This window comes from Cupressus sempervirens, chromosome 11 (assembly GCF_028749045.1).
Source record: "Cupressus sempervirens isolate cs-2001-9-10 chromosome 11, ASM2874904v1, whole genome shotgun sequence".
NCBI classification, from domain to species: domain Eukaryota; kingdom Viridiplantae; phylum Streptophyta; class Pinopsida; order Cupressales; family Cupressaceae; genus Cupressus; species Cupressus sempervirens.
This window is the reverse complement of record NC_143128.1, coordinates 828,299,324-828,314,703: the sequence shown is the minus strand read 5'-3', so window position 1 is coordinate 828,314,703 and position 15,380 is coordinate 828,299,324. Positions and strand designations below refer to the sequence as shown.

Genomic DNA, 15,380 nt, shown 5'->3' with positions numbered 1-15,380 from the left:
TAGTTTATAAACATTTACATTGCATTGCTACAATTTACGAATTCAAATATTCTTTTGATTTGGGTTAGATTTCCCTTCTCTAGATCTTGTCTACATGCATTAAATTGGTTCATGATTAAAAAATTTAAAATGATAACCAAAAAAGAGTCCTTTGATATATTTTGTGTCTATTTGCACTTCCATTTGCACTTCCATTAATAAAAAGTTGTTATCATCATTTACTATTCAAATTTCTTTTAAGTTTAGTTCTTAATTTCATTCATACATTAGTGTCCCTCCCAAAACCTCATCTTAGAATCTATTGACATTTCTTCGAAGAATCTCCCTCAAACTACTTTACCTTGTACCATTTACCTCTATGAATCAAACTTTAAGTCATGTTAATGCCTCTTAAATAGAGATGTTCCTACCCTCGGATGATTATCCTATTTAGGATGAAATCATGCATAATGACATTGATTATCCTTTTCCTCGTAAAACCATCTTTGTAAAAGAAGAAAAAATTATTGACATTTCTTCTTCTTCCTCTAAAGATAATCCATTACGTCACTTTATGAAGATTTTTTAAAGCAAGAAAAGATATAAATGTTCTAGCTCGGAGACTCGGAGGTTCTTGACCTACTTGGAGCTTCACATACCGTAGTTACTACTTTCATTTCTGGTTCATTACAAAAACTTGCATTCTGGTTAATTCGCACTGATGAATGTTAATGGGCCTGTAGCCGCTGCTGTAACACTTACAGCAGTAATGTATCAGTGTTCTTTTGCTTATCCATCTGACTGCCTAGGGTTCAAAAGGCCCAACCAACTTTTACTTTTGGATAAATATGCCACTTTCACCACAAAAATGATTTTAATTGATTTCTTAACCCTTATTAGAACGGATCTATCTTAAACATCAGTGCAATATGCAATGAACATGAGAAGCGGTTCAGAACTTGAAATCTTGCCAACAATTGAATACCTACGTTACAAGTGATGTGGGTATGTTTATGTTGAAGTCATCTCACGATAAATTCAATTTTATGATATCCGTGTATGAGATAACATGGGTAGATGAGATGAGGCCTCCAACACACCATTACAAAGCTGTAAACCCTTCATAAAAGTCGATAGAATTCCACGAGCTAAGCAGTTTGCAAGAATCAGTAGTTTCTTTTGTAAGTATTTATGAGAAGAGTATGTTATTAGAACGAAATGACGAAATGTGTATTATGTACATCATCGTCTCTCTTTCTCCTATCCTTTCGATTGTACATTTTGTCATAGGTAAATTCAGAATATATGAGAATCATGAAGCTAACGCACACACCCTTAAATTCCCTGAAAAATTTAAACTGACCGTTTTTTCAAAACAAATTGTGCCAAAGCAACATGAAATAAAAAGCTTGACAGTTTGAATCACATTGCCTCTACGATTCTCTCGATTCTCTCACACGTTCAACATTTAGATAACAAAACACCATTAAATACAATAGCAATACAACGCTAATCTGCCTCTTCACCTATACACGCCACCACACCGTTTCATTTGTTACATAGAATTTTACAGGCTCAGAATTGAGGGAGAAGATGCAACATTCCAAACGACAATCAAGAACAAATTCAAACCAGAAGATTCATTTGGATTTGGCAGGTGCCACTATTCCTTTGAGAGACTTGACAATCTTATGCCCGATTCCTTCCTTATTCACATCTTCGATCTCCACCTTCTTCACATGCGGCTTCCTCACAGGCTTCTTCGGAATGTTTACAGTTAGCACACCATGAGATACTGAGGCCTTCACCTCATCCACGTTCGCATCCTCGGGGAGCGCCACGCGCCTGACACATAATCCTTTCGAAAGATGAACTGGACGCTCCATGGCGTGCCACGTAACATCCTCCCCTTCCTCCCCTTCCTCGGCCTGTTTTCCCCTGATTTCCATCACCCCGTTCTGAATCTCCAGCTTCACGTCCTCCTTCTTTACCCCTGAAACAGAGCACAGAAGTCAGAAAATGAAACGAAATGAAACCCTAGGCTGTTTTTCAGAAGATAAAATAGCTGAAGAATGAGATCCAAGCTAGGGTTTTATTAACTGATAAATGTTTGTAGAAATCAAAGCTAGGGTTTCACTAACTGATAAAGTGGAAAATGAGATCAAAGCTAAGGTTTTACTGACTGATGAAGTCGAAAAATGAGATCACAGCTAAGATTTTACTGACTGATGAAATCGAAAATGAGATCAAAGCTAGGGTTTCAACAATTGACGAACATTTGCAAAGCAGAGTAGGTCAGCATACCTGGCAAATCTGCCTGAAAGATGTGTGCGTGCGGCGTTTCTCGCCAATCTATGGAAATTTGTGAAGGATCTTTACTCCTGAGTTGAGAGGGCTCCGAAAGGGCCAAGCTTTCCAACTGCTGGAACAGCGGATCGTACGCTCTGTTGAAGAATTGCATTGCCATGCTTGCTGAGGGCGATCCTGTTGAAGCTTTTCCTGATGGATTTCGTAAAATTCGGCAGTACTGCAGAAATGATTTTCCTGAAGCTTTTCGTAAGCGGATTTCTAAAACTCGGAAATATCTAAGACCTTAGCTACGTGTGACAATAATTGCAGTGCTCTGGGATTTATATGAATTGATGAGCTGGGGAGAAAGAAGTTTCTGGAGAATTGGAGAAATGTTTGGAGAATTCGAGGTGGTCGAGAAGGCGCCAGAATTTATAGGAGGGGCCACACAAGTCCCCTCCAACTTTCTTGGGCTCGCTAAGAAATAGAAACTTATCGTTTCATTTAGATATTAAATGTAAACAATTTTGACGAGACTATAATAGGTGCATTTCCTTCCTACATGAGAATTCCCACTAAATAATCCATTCATAAAATGTTCTTATTCCTATATTTAAGAAAAACATTTTACTTAAGTTGTAGTTATTGAAATCCTATTCAATCTTATTAGTCCCTGTCTTTGTAAAAGGGGAGGGAACTATTGTTTTGTTTTACCTTTTTGCTATTTTTTTTTTTTTCCAGACAAGTCTAATAGTCCAAAGTTAGTCTAAAGTTTAGAATGTCAAATTTTATAAATCAATTATTTTATGCTATTTCTTTATTTTTGATTGGTCAACATTCAATTTATTGGAGTTTATGGCATTTTAATAATTCAAATAATTAGAAAAATATAAAAAATTGATGGTGGGCAAACTACAATGCTTATGTCGTACCTACTTTGACTGCCACATTATACTTCTAATATATAAGATATGTAAGTGTATATTTTGTTTTTGATTTTGATGATTTTTAAAAATATTTTTAACTTTTAATTATAATTTAATTGATTTTAATTTTAAGTGTCGTAAATACATTAAATTAGTTTATTTTATAAAATGGTGTACTTCTAATATATCTAATATGTAAGTGTATATTTTGTCTTTGATTTGATGATTTTTTAAATATTTTTAACTTTCAATTATAATTATATTGATGTTAATTTTAACATATTCTAAACTTAAATTAAAATTAATTAATTGTATTTACCAAGAAATTTAATTTTCTATTAAAATCAAATTTAAAATTCAGATTTAAGGAAAGTTTAAAATAAATATAATTACAAAAATAGTTCTATATTATCTTTCAAAATTAAGTGATTTTCTTTTTTTTAAATCAAAATCTGAAGCCACCTCTTCGATAAGAGGCTCACAATTTACCGTTGTGTTGTAAGCTCTTGTCTAATTGCTTTTGTAATTTTATTTTTAATTCAAAATTCAATATAACATGTAAATGCAAATATTAATTTATTTTCTTCACAAATCATTTATATTTATTGATTTATAACATAAGGTAGGGACTTAAGCTCTCCTAGCTCTTGTTTAAAATGGGATAATTGAAATTGTTCACAATTTAATAAATAGTTTATTTTCATAAAAATAGTCATTTACATGAGATGTAACAATGGAAAACATTAGTCAACTTTAATTCTAATTTGTAAGAAAATGAGTACACATAATATTAAAATAGAATATTCATTATCCCACTTTAATAATAAGTGAAATCTTAGTCTAAACACATTAGACTTACGAAACATGATAGTTTTATTTTAGTTTAGTATACTATTATAAATTAACTAGTTTCCTATCATTACATGATTAAAAAGTGATATTCACATCCCAAACTCAAAAGACGCACACTCTAATGTGATTCACCAAATATAATTATAATATAATTCTATGAAGAGATACAAGTACTCTCATGAGCCATGTATGAGCTTTAAGACATTAGAAATATCCCAATAGTGATCAATATTTTCCAACCATGTAAGACCTTAAGTACCACCTATGTAGATTAGGAGATAGAGTCCATTGTTATCAATCATGAAACACATGAGCATCAAACACATTTAATTTCAAGGTGGAGAAAGAGTGTAATCAAAACTTTCTGAAATGATGCAAATGTAATTCTAGTCATGCAACATTTGATTACCAATAAAATATTATGTAAGTGTAGACACGCTTGGTCCACTCCATAATTTTCTACATTGCTTCATAATCAATCACTAAATAGGTCTAATTAATTTAATTAATTAGGTTAATACTTCAACATAAGTTACATACAAATTTAATCAATTCAAATTATTTCTCAGTTATGTCTAATTAAATAAATGTGCATATAATTAACCTAGTATAGTCTTCCTCTAATTGAATAAATATGTTTGCTTATTTAATTAATCAATCTTATCAACACCATTCTTATTTCCTCTAATTGAAAAAAAGGGTCCTTTTCTACTAAAATTTATATAAACAGGTACATTTTATTTTCATCATTCATTCAAATCTAAAGGCAATTTGGTTGGCTTCCAACCTCCTTGTGGGTCCTCATTTGGGTGCTTAGCTCACGAAATCAACACATAGCCCTCTAGTCGACCATCTATGGGAGTTGGTTCTCAATGGTCATGTGGAGATACAAACTAACCCTCTTCTAAAGGGTTTCCTAAGTCGACTCTTTTTGTTTCATTGCGACACGAAGAAAAGGAGTATGAGGATGAGAATGTTGATGGTTGGACCTTGCCTAACCTAGAGCTCAAAATTATGTAAAATTGGCATTGAAAGAATGAACCAGACGTTCCTTTTCCTTTGGCTACTCTCTTACTTCCTAGTGGGGTTTTCCTTCATGTTCTTTTCAGTGGTATTTGCTTTAGCATGCCCTTATTTATTTTTTTACGATAATATGCTTTAGGGCTATACTCTTAAGGGTAAGTGCATCAAGTTGTGGTACCAAAAAGATGACACCCTTTTTTCTCCTAGTTCTAGAAAGCACGTACGCACTTTGTAAGTCAACAAAATTTTATAAATGGGTTGCAAACCCGTAGCCCATTTCATTTTCACTCATTTTGCAAGGGTTTCATAGCCACAATGCATACTCGAGTTGAAAGAATTGGAGATTTTCACCACTTGCCTCCTCAAAATGCCTCCTCGTTGCCAAAGTTCAAGATCGAGATCATGTCGTATGTTGTCTACCCTTGTTTTTGCATTGTTTTATATATTTTTGTAAGTTTTTTTTTCAATTTTTCATTAAATTTGTTTATTTATTTAGATTGCAATTGGTTTCTTACCAGGAAATGTGAATAATGAACCAGCAAATCCCCAACAAGATCAAAACCAAAACCCTCAACACGATCCAAACGAAAACCCTCCACAAAATGAGAATCAAAACCCTCCACAACAAGAACAAGAAATTTCACAACCTGCACTGATTGGAAGACCTCCTCCTGGCACACAAAACAACATAATAAATGAATAGAAAGAGGCAAAAATGAATTAGAAGAACTCATTGGTAGGTTCAAAGCTTGTGGACAAACCAATCCAATGAGAGCTCAATTGGCATCCTCCTTCGAGTCCATTATGACCCGCGTAGCTTCTGTTAGTGGTCAGTTGGATATTTGGTAGGTTAAGAGGGATGAACAAAAAAGATATTATGCAAACAAATTATCATATCAAGATGTTATATATATATATATATATATATATATATATATATATATATATATATATATATATATATATATATATATATATATATATATATATATATCAAAAGGTAGCATTTATGCATTGTTTAGAAAGATTGGTGAACAAAATACTGTTAGAGAGACAACTAAATGGTTCCCCATCCATTAGTGCATACACAATGGTATTAGAAATAAGTTTTGGGATAGATGGTGGATGGTTTTTGATGCCCCTCCCTGTAATAATCATGAGGTCCCAATGTATTTCTTAAAGAAATTGGATTGTGAGTTTTTCCTTGGGGAGATCCTCGATTGTTTTGATATATTAGAATCTCAAGGTAGAGGTGGGGGTCATCATTTGAGAGGCTGAGGGCACGTCGTGAACCTAATATAGTTAGGGCACTTCTTGTCAAGCTACAGGGTGAGCATGTGACTATTCCTTTAGTTGTTAAGGAACATGTAGAGGCTAGCACTCTAGGGACTATTAATGTTTTGACGGAGACCCTCATTCATTGCACAAGTCCATGAGTTGAGGAGGAGCCTTCTGTGTGTCACAGTCACATATGCACATCATGCAGATGCTTATGCACATTTGGCAATCATGCTAGAGATAGTATGTATGATGGGCTAGTCACTAATAAGTTCCTAAATGAGACATTTGGCATTGAAACGCAGGTAAATTACAATTATAATAAACTAATTTGATCACATTTCATATGTATAGTGAATGACTCATTAATTAGCATGTATTGACATTGTTCAAAATTCAGGGTCAGAGTGTTGGTAGCCCTAGTAGCTATCCCCCAACCCCATTTTTTCGTCCCGTCAATGAGCTCAGAGGTATGTATCGATTTAATCATTTAAATTAATACATATATTTATTAAGTAATCATATGAAGGATTGACAAAAAAAGTTATGCATGTGCATTAGTTCTCTACAGGACCATCGACATTCACTAGGGATTCCGAGCCTAGATGTGATACGAGCTTCATAGAGGTACATTTGTTTCATGATAATTTAATTCATTTGATTATATTTGTTTCCTGTTTCATGTTACATGTAACATGTATTGTATGGCATGCAGCTCTTGACATCTAAGACTCCTCATCTTCGATAGTCCATCGATCATGGAGTGGCTACAGCTATGGCTAGTTCAAGCCATTGACTAAGGTATGAAAGAATTTTCTTGGTTTTAGTTATTGTTTATAATAGTTAGTATCAAAATTTCTAATGTTATTTATAAGTGATTATATTTATTGAATTGTTGTAGGGTCTTGTTACACCTGATCGTCTGCGAGCCTTTGAGGTGGACTTGCAAAGTGACTATTTGATGGTGGTAAGAAAATAATTAATTTTGTGTGTACATATATTTGATTTCAATGTATAATAATTATTGATTCATATATACTTTGTTTGTATTAGCTTGAGTTAGAGAAGAGCCTAAACAAGAGGATGAGCAAGCATGTGAGCAAGACCCCATCATCCCCATCATTCCCTCCACATGATGACCAAAGACCTCTAGAGGTTTGCTTCCTTCCCCTCGTGGGAAGGAGAAGATATAGTTGATAGACACACATGTATAGACATCAACCGACATATATGTTGGATTTTATTCAGTGGACATATTCAATATACATTTAATGTATATATGACATTTTATATTTGATGTATGACATTTATTTGATGCATGACATTATTAGACTTATGAAATTATTGGTTAATATATGATATGTTTGTTCATGTATGACATTATTGGTTATCATAATATATTATGAGGTTGCATGGGTACTTGTACCCACACCCCTGGTACTCATACCCACGTACCCAAGTACCAAGTACTTAGTGGAGAGCATCATCTCTAAGGACCTTGATTGAGATTTTAGATTATTATTTTCAGTTTTTTGTTTGTGTATCGGATCATTGTTTATCAAGCTTAATTCAATACCTAATCAGTTTGAAACTTTGATAGAATATTGATTAACAATAAACTTTATCACTGCTTAAGCATAAGTTTATCATTTCCAATATGCCATCGTCACATGATTTATGATCTTGTTCATGTTTAAAGTTTTCCTTCTTTGTTATTTGTTTAGATCAAGTTTAATTCAATACCTAATCAGTTTGAAACTTCGATACAATATTGATCAACAATAAACTTTATCAGTGTTAAAGCCAAAAACTTATCATTTGCAATATGTCATTGTCATATGATTTATGATCTTCTTGTTCATGTTTAAAGCCCGCCTTCTATGTTATGCATCTGAACATTTATCATAAATTATTATTACAAACATATAACAAATCTAAAATTGAAAACAATACATTACATTTGCAAACTTTATCACTGTTCTTGACTTGAAAAATCATTGCCATGAATCATAAATTTAGGTTTTCTATAAATATAAAATTATAATTAAAAATAAAGTTTGACATACCCAAGTACCCTCGTCCCCTATTATAAAAAATAGATGTACCCGTACCCTAAGTACCCCAAGTACCCCCGTCCTTGTGCAACCTTGTATATTATATGTGGATCTTGATGTTTTCTCTACACCTATGTGGTTGATAGGATCTCTTTCTATTAGGAAATCCCTTTAACTTGCCCAACCTTCTCACCAGTTTAACTGATCCAAACTTGCAACATCACTCCCTTACTCTTCTAGGATCACTATCCCTCCAAAGGTTTTATAGGTCTACTAGGGTACCATAGCACTCCCCAGTCCAAAAAAGGTTTCCATGATGTCCAAAGGTGTTATTGGAACACTTTTACTATGCTTGAATGGATAACAACAATGGGTTTGTACCCAATTTCTACATTTCTTCACAAAAGTGCTACAAGGAGAGCCCCTAATTAGGCCTCCACCGGGATTTCTAGGGCCAATAGCTCCTTTGTCTTAGAGTTTCAACACCTCTACCCTTAAGAAAAATTGATACATAGGACCCATTATCAAGGATTTTTAGGGTCCTAGGGTGCCTACAGGCTGTACAACAAAAATAGAAAAATTGAGGGTTTGGTAGGGTTTTCTTGACTTCCTGTTGTCCTCACTTTTAAGAAAACTTCCACACTTCATCAAGACTCCTCCTCCACAAGTTAGAACCTCCTCATACCCCTCTTCAATCCATCAGAAGGGAAAGTCTTCATTCTTCAATCTTTTCTCTCAAGAGCTCTTTCTTTGTTGACAGTCCCTAGCTGGGCATTACCTAGCTCACCTAGGGCTTGGTCAAAGAATTCTTTGCACTCACTTTCAGGGCCCTTTCTTGAATAATATAATACATTATGGTCTGTAGCCTTGAAATCTAGAAGACCATGGAATTTCCACTGTGGAGACAAGACTTACAACCCTTTCATGATATACAACTCCAAAACTGGCAGCAAATAGGTATCTTTGAAGAAATTTACAAAACCTTTCAAAACTTGGTCACAAACTATAACTAATGCATATAAAATGGAAAAAAAACAATGAGACAACTAAAACATGCAACAAAATGATATTATCCATGTGATTTTCCTCCAAACAAGATTAAAAACTAGTAAAATTTGTGTTATAACAGTCACGGTCTGCTGCATACATTCCAATGGTACGAATTCGTACAAGAAATGAGTTGCCAACCCTTGATTAGGGTTCCTCCAAGAATAAATAGGTTTCTTCTTGGGTTAGAGATAGGTTTTAGGGCTTTTTCAAATCTTATTTACAAAGTAGGTCTTTAAGCAACAATTGGGAAAAGTTGCTTAGCAACTTTATAAAATTGCAAGCAATTTTGGGGCAATTTTTATTGCTCGAGTAGTCTTGTTTTGACTCACATTTCAAGACCATGCTATGCCTTCCCAAAACGTCCCTAGGAGTGAAAATTTCACTATATTGCTTCACCTAAGAATCCCCAAACTCATAATAACATCCCTTCCATAAGGTGGTAGATTTACATAACATTGCATTGTTTGTGCACTTTGGTCTTCTAAACAAGTAGTCCACCTTGGAAGGTTCTTTTAATGCACATCCATGCCTAAAATGCAATAAAAAATCCTAAATCAAACTTCCCCAACAAATAGCTAAGAAGGATACCAACCCAAAGTCAAGGTACCATTCTCAACACAAAACTTTAAGACCTATCCTAGCTTGGACACACAAGCATGAGCTAAATGACCTTATTGTATTCACATACTTCTTTAGAGAAGTTCATCACACCAAAATTGATATGGTGGGAGCCTTGAAAGGGTGCTCCTATACCACCTTCCAAGAGATTCTTCAACATCCTATGAGTGAAAACAATCTTCTGACATCTTATGACTATATTTTCTTTGCAACAGCATGTAATTTGTTGATTTTCGGAAAACTCTTCACAAAGGGAAGTAGTTATGTTTCAAACCCATGAAATTAATATTAAGACAACCAAGAAGATCATTAACATCTTCCAATAACTCCATTCAGTGGTAACATGTAGCTATAAAAGGTGTAATGACTCTCAAAACATTATTGAGTCAACTTATTAACAATAACAACAAAAAAAAGGGAAAATCGTTAAGACTAAGGAAATTTGGGTTTATAGGTGACCTCAAGTTCCTTGACCTTACAAACAAGGATTACCTTATTACCATAAAAAAATAACATGTTCAAAATGATGTATGATCACACCTTTACCTTCTATTATGAGTCTCCATCATTGGATGAGATGACATATCCATTTGCCACAATCAAAGATCGTTCCCCTATGGCATTTAGTGACTCTTAGGAATGATTAAGTTCAGTGTGACCGAGAATGTTCGAGCACTCAATGGGATAGGATGAGCTTGGGGCTAGTGTTTACCTAGCCACTCAGAGCTAACGAAATAGACAGTTTGATCCCACGACAAAAGGTGAGAGAGATTTGGCAGTTGGCAACTTTGTACTGGCCAACACTACAAGTTTCAACATCACATGAGATGGCATCGCAAAATCAAAATGGAGTAAGATCATCAAAAAGTGAGAGAGGTTATTGTAGGTCTCTGAAACATGGTCCTATAGGACCTAGAATCGCATCTATACCTTGCACAAACTCTAAGATATGCCCCACAAAAGATCACTTCCCTATGGCATTTAGTGACCCTTAGGGACATTTTGATTCGGCGTGCCTAAGAATTTTTGAGTGCTCGACGGGATGGGACAAGCTCAGGGCTAGGGTTTTGATAAAAGTTGCAAAGAACCACAAAATAAGAATGTACCATCCAAGCATGATATCTTGTAAAATTGTTGGCCATCCCCTATTTCAAATAAAATGTTGGATATGAATTCCCCTAAAGATCTTGGTGGCTCATTCATGTCACAATTCTGCAAAACAAACTTGGAATACAAAAACACACATATATGTCTAAAAACATCAAAATGGTTAGAAAATTCAATATGTATCCTGCAAAAAGTTGTGCATGTGTGATTTATCTTCACATAAAATAGTTTACCCATCTCAAAAAATCTTTGACTTATTTGAATTTGAGGATACATACCAATAAATTTTACAAAAAATTGTGTCTGAGTTGAGTCCAAAAAATGTTTCGCATGTGGGTTATGATTTTGGCTACCAATCCTTCTTCTTAGAACATCTCTTTAATTAGGGGAAAACGTGTGTTATTTTTCCAAAAATCTTTGATCAATGATTTCAAAGCTTCACTAATTTCTTTATCCTTTTGTTGTAGTCTATCGCTAAATGTCCATAACTCATTTTTTGTTAGATCTTCCAATCTCTCACGCCTTAGCATGGCTCTCCTAAGAGTGCCTCTACTAATTTTCAATGTTTTACTTGTCTTTCTCATGAGTCAAACTTTCTTCATTTGGGTACTTACTATTGTTGATGTATGTACTCGTCTTGTGATATTACTATCTTTGGTCTGTGATTTAGAACCCTCTTTGTCATAAGAACTTATTAGAATCTTTACAATGCTTTTTCATTTGAATCATCCATCATTCTTAGCCCAAGAATCTTCATGATAGGCCTAAATTTAAAATTCCTCATCATTTTAATAAATAATTGGCATTGACCTATAATATTTAATTCTTCAAAGAATAATCTCCACATATGATTAATTTTTCTTTGATAAGTACACTTGCTAATCTTGTCAAGCATTGATTTCAAAAGGTTAGTATCAATATCAATCAAATATTTTGGTCTTCTAAAATGAATTCTAGAAGGTGTTATAATCTCTTCCATTCTCTCAACATTTTGAACATCAACATAAGGTTGAGTGTTTTGCATAACTTGAACCAAAGATGATGTGCCTTGGCAATAAGATGCAAAAGATGGAATACCACCTACTTGATTGTTGATATTGTGCCTTCAACATGACATGATGGAGTGTGTACATCGTCGGATCTACAAATTAGCATCTCTTTAACATGAGAGGATGATATGACTTCAACATTGGAAGATGGTGTAGCTTCACAATACAATTGTCTTCTTGAGCATAATAGTCTCATTCGTTCTCTTTGTCTTTCTAATTCTTCCTCTTTATTTCTTTGTATCAGTGATTCTTGTTTCTCTTTGAAATTCAATTCTTCATTATTGCTTTGCAATTTTCTTTCTTCATGTAGTAGTTTCATTTTATCTCTTTTAAATGCCAAATCTACCTCCCTCTCTTCCTTTGTTTTAGTTTTTGGTTTCTTCCTTGGCATGTTGATGATTTATACATTTCAAATTATTCAAAATTCTGAATTACTTACAATTTGTAAATTACAAATCATTCAAATAAATATAAAACTTACAATTATTTCAATGAATACACAATATATATCAAACAACTTGCCAAATTTCTAACCATTTCCAAATAACAATTCATTCAAACATACAAATCTCGATGAATTCATTATATATTAAACAAAATTTTAAATTATAATCAAATTTGTCTCTATATATCAACAAATAATATTTAAAAAGGACTGAAAGTTAACCTTTTCTATAGAAAGAATATTCAAAAAGCCTTCAAATAGTGTATCCAATGATTGAATTTGGTGTTTGCTAGCTTCAAAAGTCTTTAGATAGTGTTTGCTAACTTCCAACAGCTTGAAACCCATGTTTTCTATTGGAACAACAGAATGCACAATAGACAAAAAGTAGAATATGGGTCAAAAGGGACCCAAACTTGCTTTATGACCCTTTTTTGGTCATTTCACATAGCGCATACACTATGTGAAAATAAATCTCTCCCTATCCCACCATCCCCCATCCCCTACTCTCTCCCCATACTTTCTCTCTCCTCTCCCTTCCCCTACTCTCTCTCACACTCTCTCTCCTGCCCATCCCATACTCTCTCTCTTGCTCTCCCTCTCCTACTCCCTCTCCCATTGCCTACTCTCTAACTCTCTCTCTCCCATCCCCTACTCTCTCACTCTCTATCCTCTCCCATCCCCTATTCTCTCTCTCTCTCTCTCTCTCTCTCTCTCTCTCTCTCTCTCTCTCTTTCTCTCTCTCTCTCTCTCTCTCTCTCTCTCTCCTCTCCCATCCCCTACTCTCTCTCTCGCTCTCTCTCTCCTCTGCCATCCCCTACTCTCTCTCTCTCACTCTCCCTCTCCCACTGCCTACTCTCTCTCACCCTCTCTCCTCTCCCATCCCCTACACTCTCTGTCTCACACACTCCCATTCCCCCTCTCTCCCACAGCCTACTCTCTCTCCCCCATCTCCTACTCTCTCTCTCACTCTCCCTACTCTCTCCCCTCTCCCATCTCCTTCTCTCTCTCTCTCTCTCTCACACTCTCCCTCTCCCATCGCCTACTCTCTCTCTCTCTCCCATCCCCTACTCTCTCTCTCTCTCACACTCCCATCCCCCCTCTCTCTCCCCCTCTCCCACCACCTACTCTCTCTCTCTCCCATCCCTTACTCTCTCTCTCTCTCTCTCTCTCTCTCTCTCTCTCTCTCTCCCCTATCCCCTACTCTCTCTCACTCTCCCTATCCTACTCCCTCTCCCACTGCCTACTCTCTTTCTCTCTCTCACTCTCTCTCTCAGGTCTCCCATCCCCTACTCTCTCTCTCACTCTCTCTCCTCTCCCATCCCCTTCTCTCTCTCTCTCTCCTCTCCCATCCCCTACTCTCTCTCTCTCGAGCTACTCTCTCTCCCCCCCGCTCCCATCCCCTTTTCTCTCTCTCTCTCTCTCTCTCTCTCTCTCTCTCTCTCTCTCTCTCTCTCTCTCTCTCTCACTCAAACACTCTCATCCTCCTCTCTCTCTCTCTTTTTCACTATCCCTCTCTCACTCCCTTTCCCACCACCTACTCTCTCTCTCCCATCCCCTACTCTCACCCTCTCTCTCCCATCCCATTCTCTCTTTGCCACGCCCTACTTTCTCTCACACTCTCTCCCATCCCCTACTCTCTCTTACACACTCCCATCCCTCCCCCCCCTCTCTCTCTCTCTCTCCCACTCCCTCTTCTACCACCTACTCTCTCTCCCATCTGCTACTCTCTCCCTCTCTCTCTACTCTCTCCCCCCTCTCCCACCTCTACTCTTTCTCTTTCATAGACACACACTCCTATCCCCCCCCTCTCCTCTCCCATCCCCTACTCTCTAGATCTCTTACACACACTCCCATCCCCCCTCTCTCCCCCTCTCCCACTCCCTCTCCCACCACCTACTATCTCTCTCCCACTCTCTCCCTATCTACTCTCTCTCCCATCCCATTCTCTCTCTCTACCACCCCCTACTCTTTCACACACTCATACTCTCTCCCATGCCCTACTTTCTCTTACACACGCTCCAATCCCCCCTCCCTCTCCCTCTCCCACCACCTACTTTCTCTCTCCCCCATCTGCTACTCTCTCTCTCTCTTGGGATACTCTCTCTCCCCTCTCCCATCCCCTACTCTCTCTCTCTCTCTCTCTCTCTCTCTCTCTCTCTCTCTCTCTTTCATAGACACACACTCTCATTCCCCCTCTCTCTCTCTCCTCTCCCATCCCCTACTCTCTAGATCTCTCACACACACTCCCATCCCCCTCTCTCTCTCCCTCTCCCACTCCCTCTCCCACCACCTACTATCTCTTTCTCTCTCTCTCTCTCTCTCTCTCTCTCCCATCCCCTACTCTCACTCACTCTCTCCCATCTCATACTCTCTCTACCACCCCCTACTCTCTCTCACACTCTCACACACTCTCCCATCCCTTTCTCTCTTACACACATTCCCATTCCCCCCTCTCTCTCCCACTCCCTCTCCCACCACGTACTCTCTCTCTCTCCCATCCCCTACTCTCTCTCTCTCCCCCCTCTCTCATCCCCTACTCTCTATCCCTCTATACTGTCTCTCTCTCTCGTCCCCTACTCTCACTCTCTCTCTCCCATCCCCTACTCTCTCTCACACTCTCACACTCTCTCCCATCCCCTACTCTCTCTCTTACACACACTCTCATTCCCACCCTCTCTCTCCCTCTCCCACTCCCTCTCCCATTGCCTGC

At 36.8% G+C, this 15,380-nt stretch overlaps 1 protein-coding gene across 1 annotated transcript; it reads right to left on the bottom strand.

Annotated features, from left to right (window-relative positions):
• Positions 1-1,446: 1,446 nt before the first annotated feature.
• LOC149532123 (17.3 kDa class I heat shock protein-like) lies at positions 1,447-2,842 on the bottom strand. Its single transcript, XM_089810686.1, has 2 exons — positions 2,284-2,842; positions 1,447-1,972 (listed from the first exon to the last, which is right to left on the bottom strand). Exons 1-2 carry the CDS (start codon positions 2,444-2,446, stop codon positions 1,620-1,622), a joined length of 516 nt encoding a protein of 171 aa, XP_089666812.1. The 5' UTR covers positions 2,447-2,842; the 3' UTR covers positions 1,447-1,619.
• Positions 2,843-15,380: the final 12,538 nt, after the last annotated feature.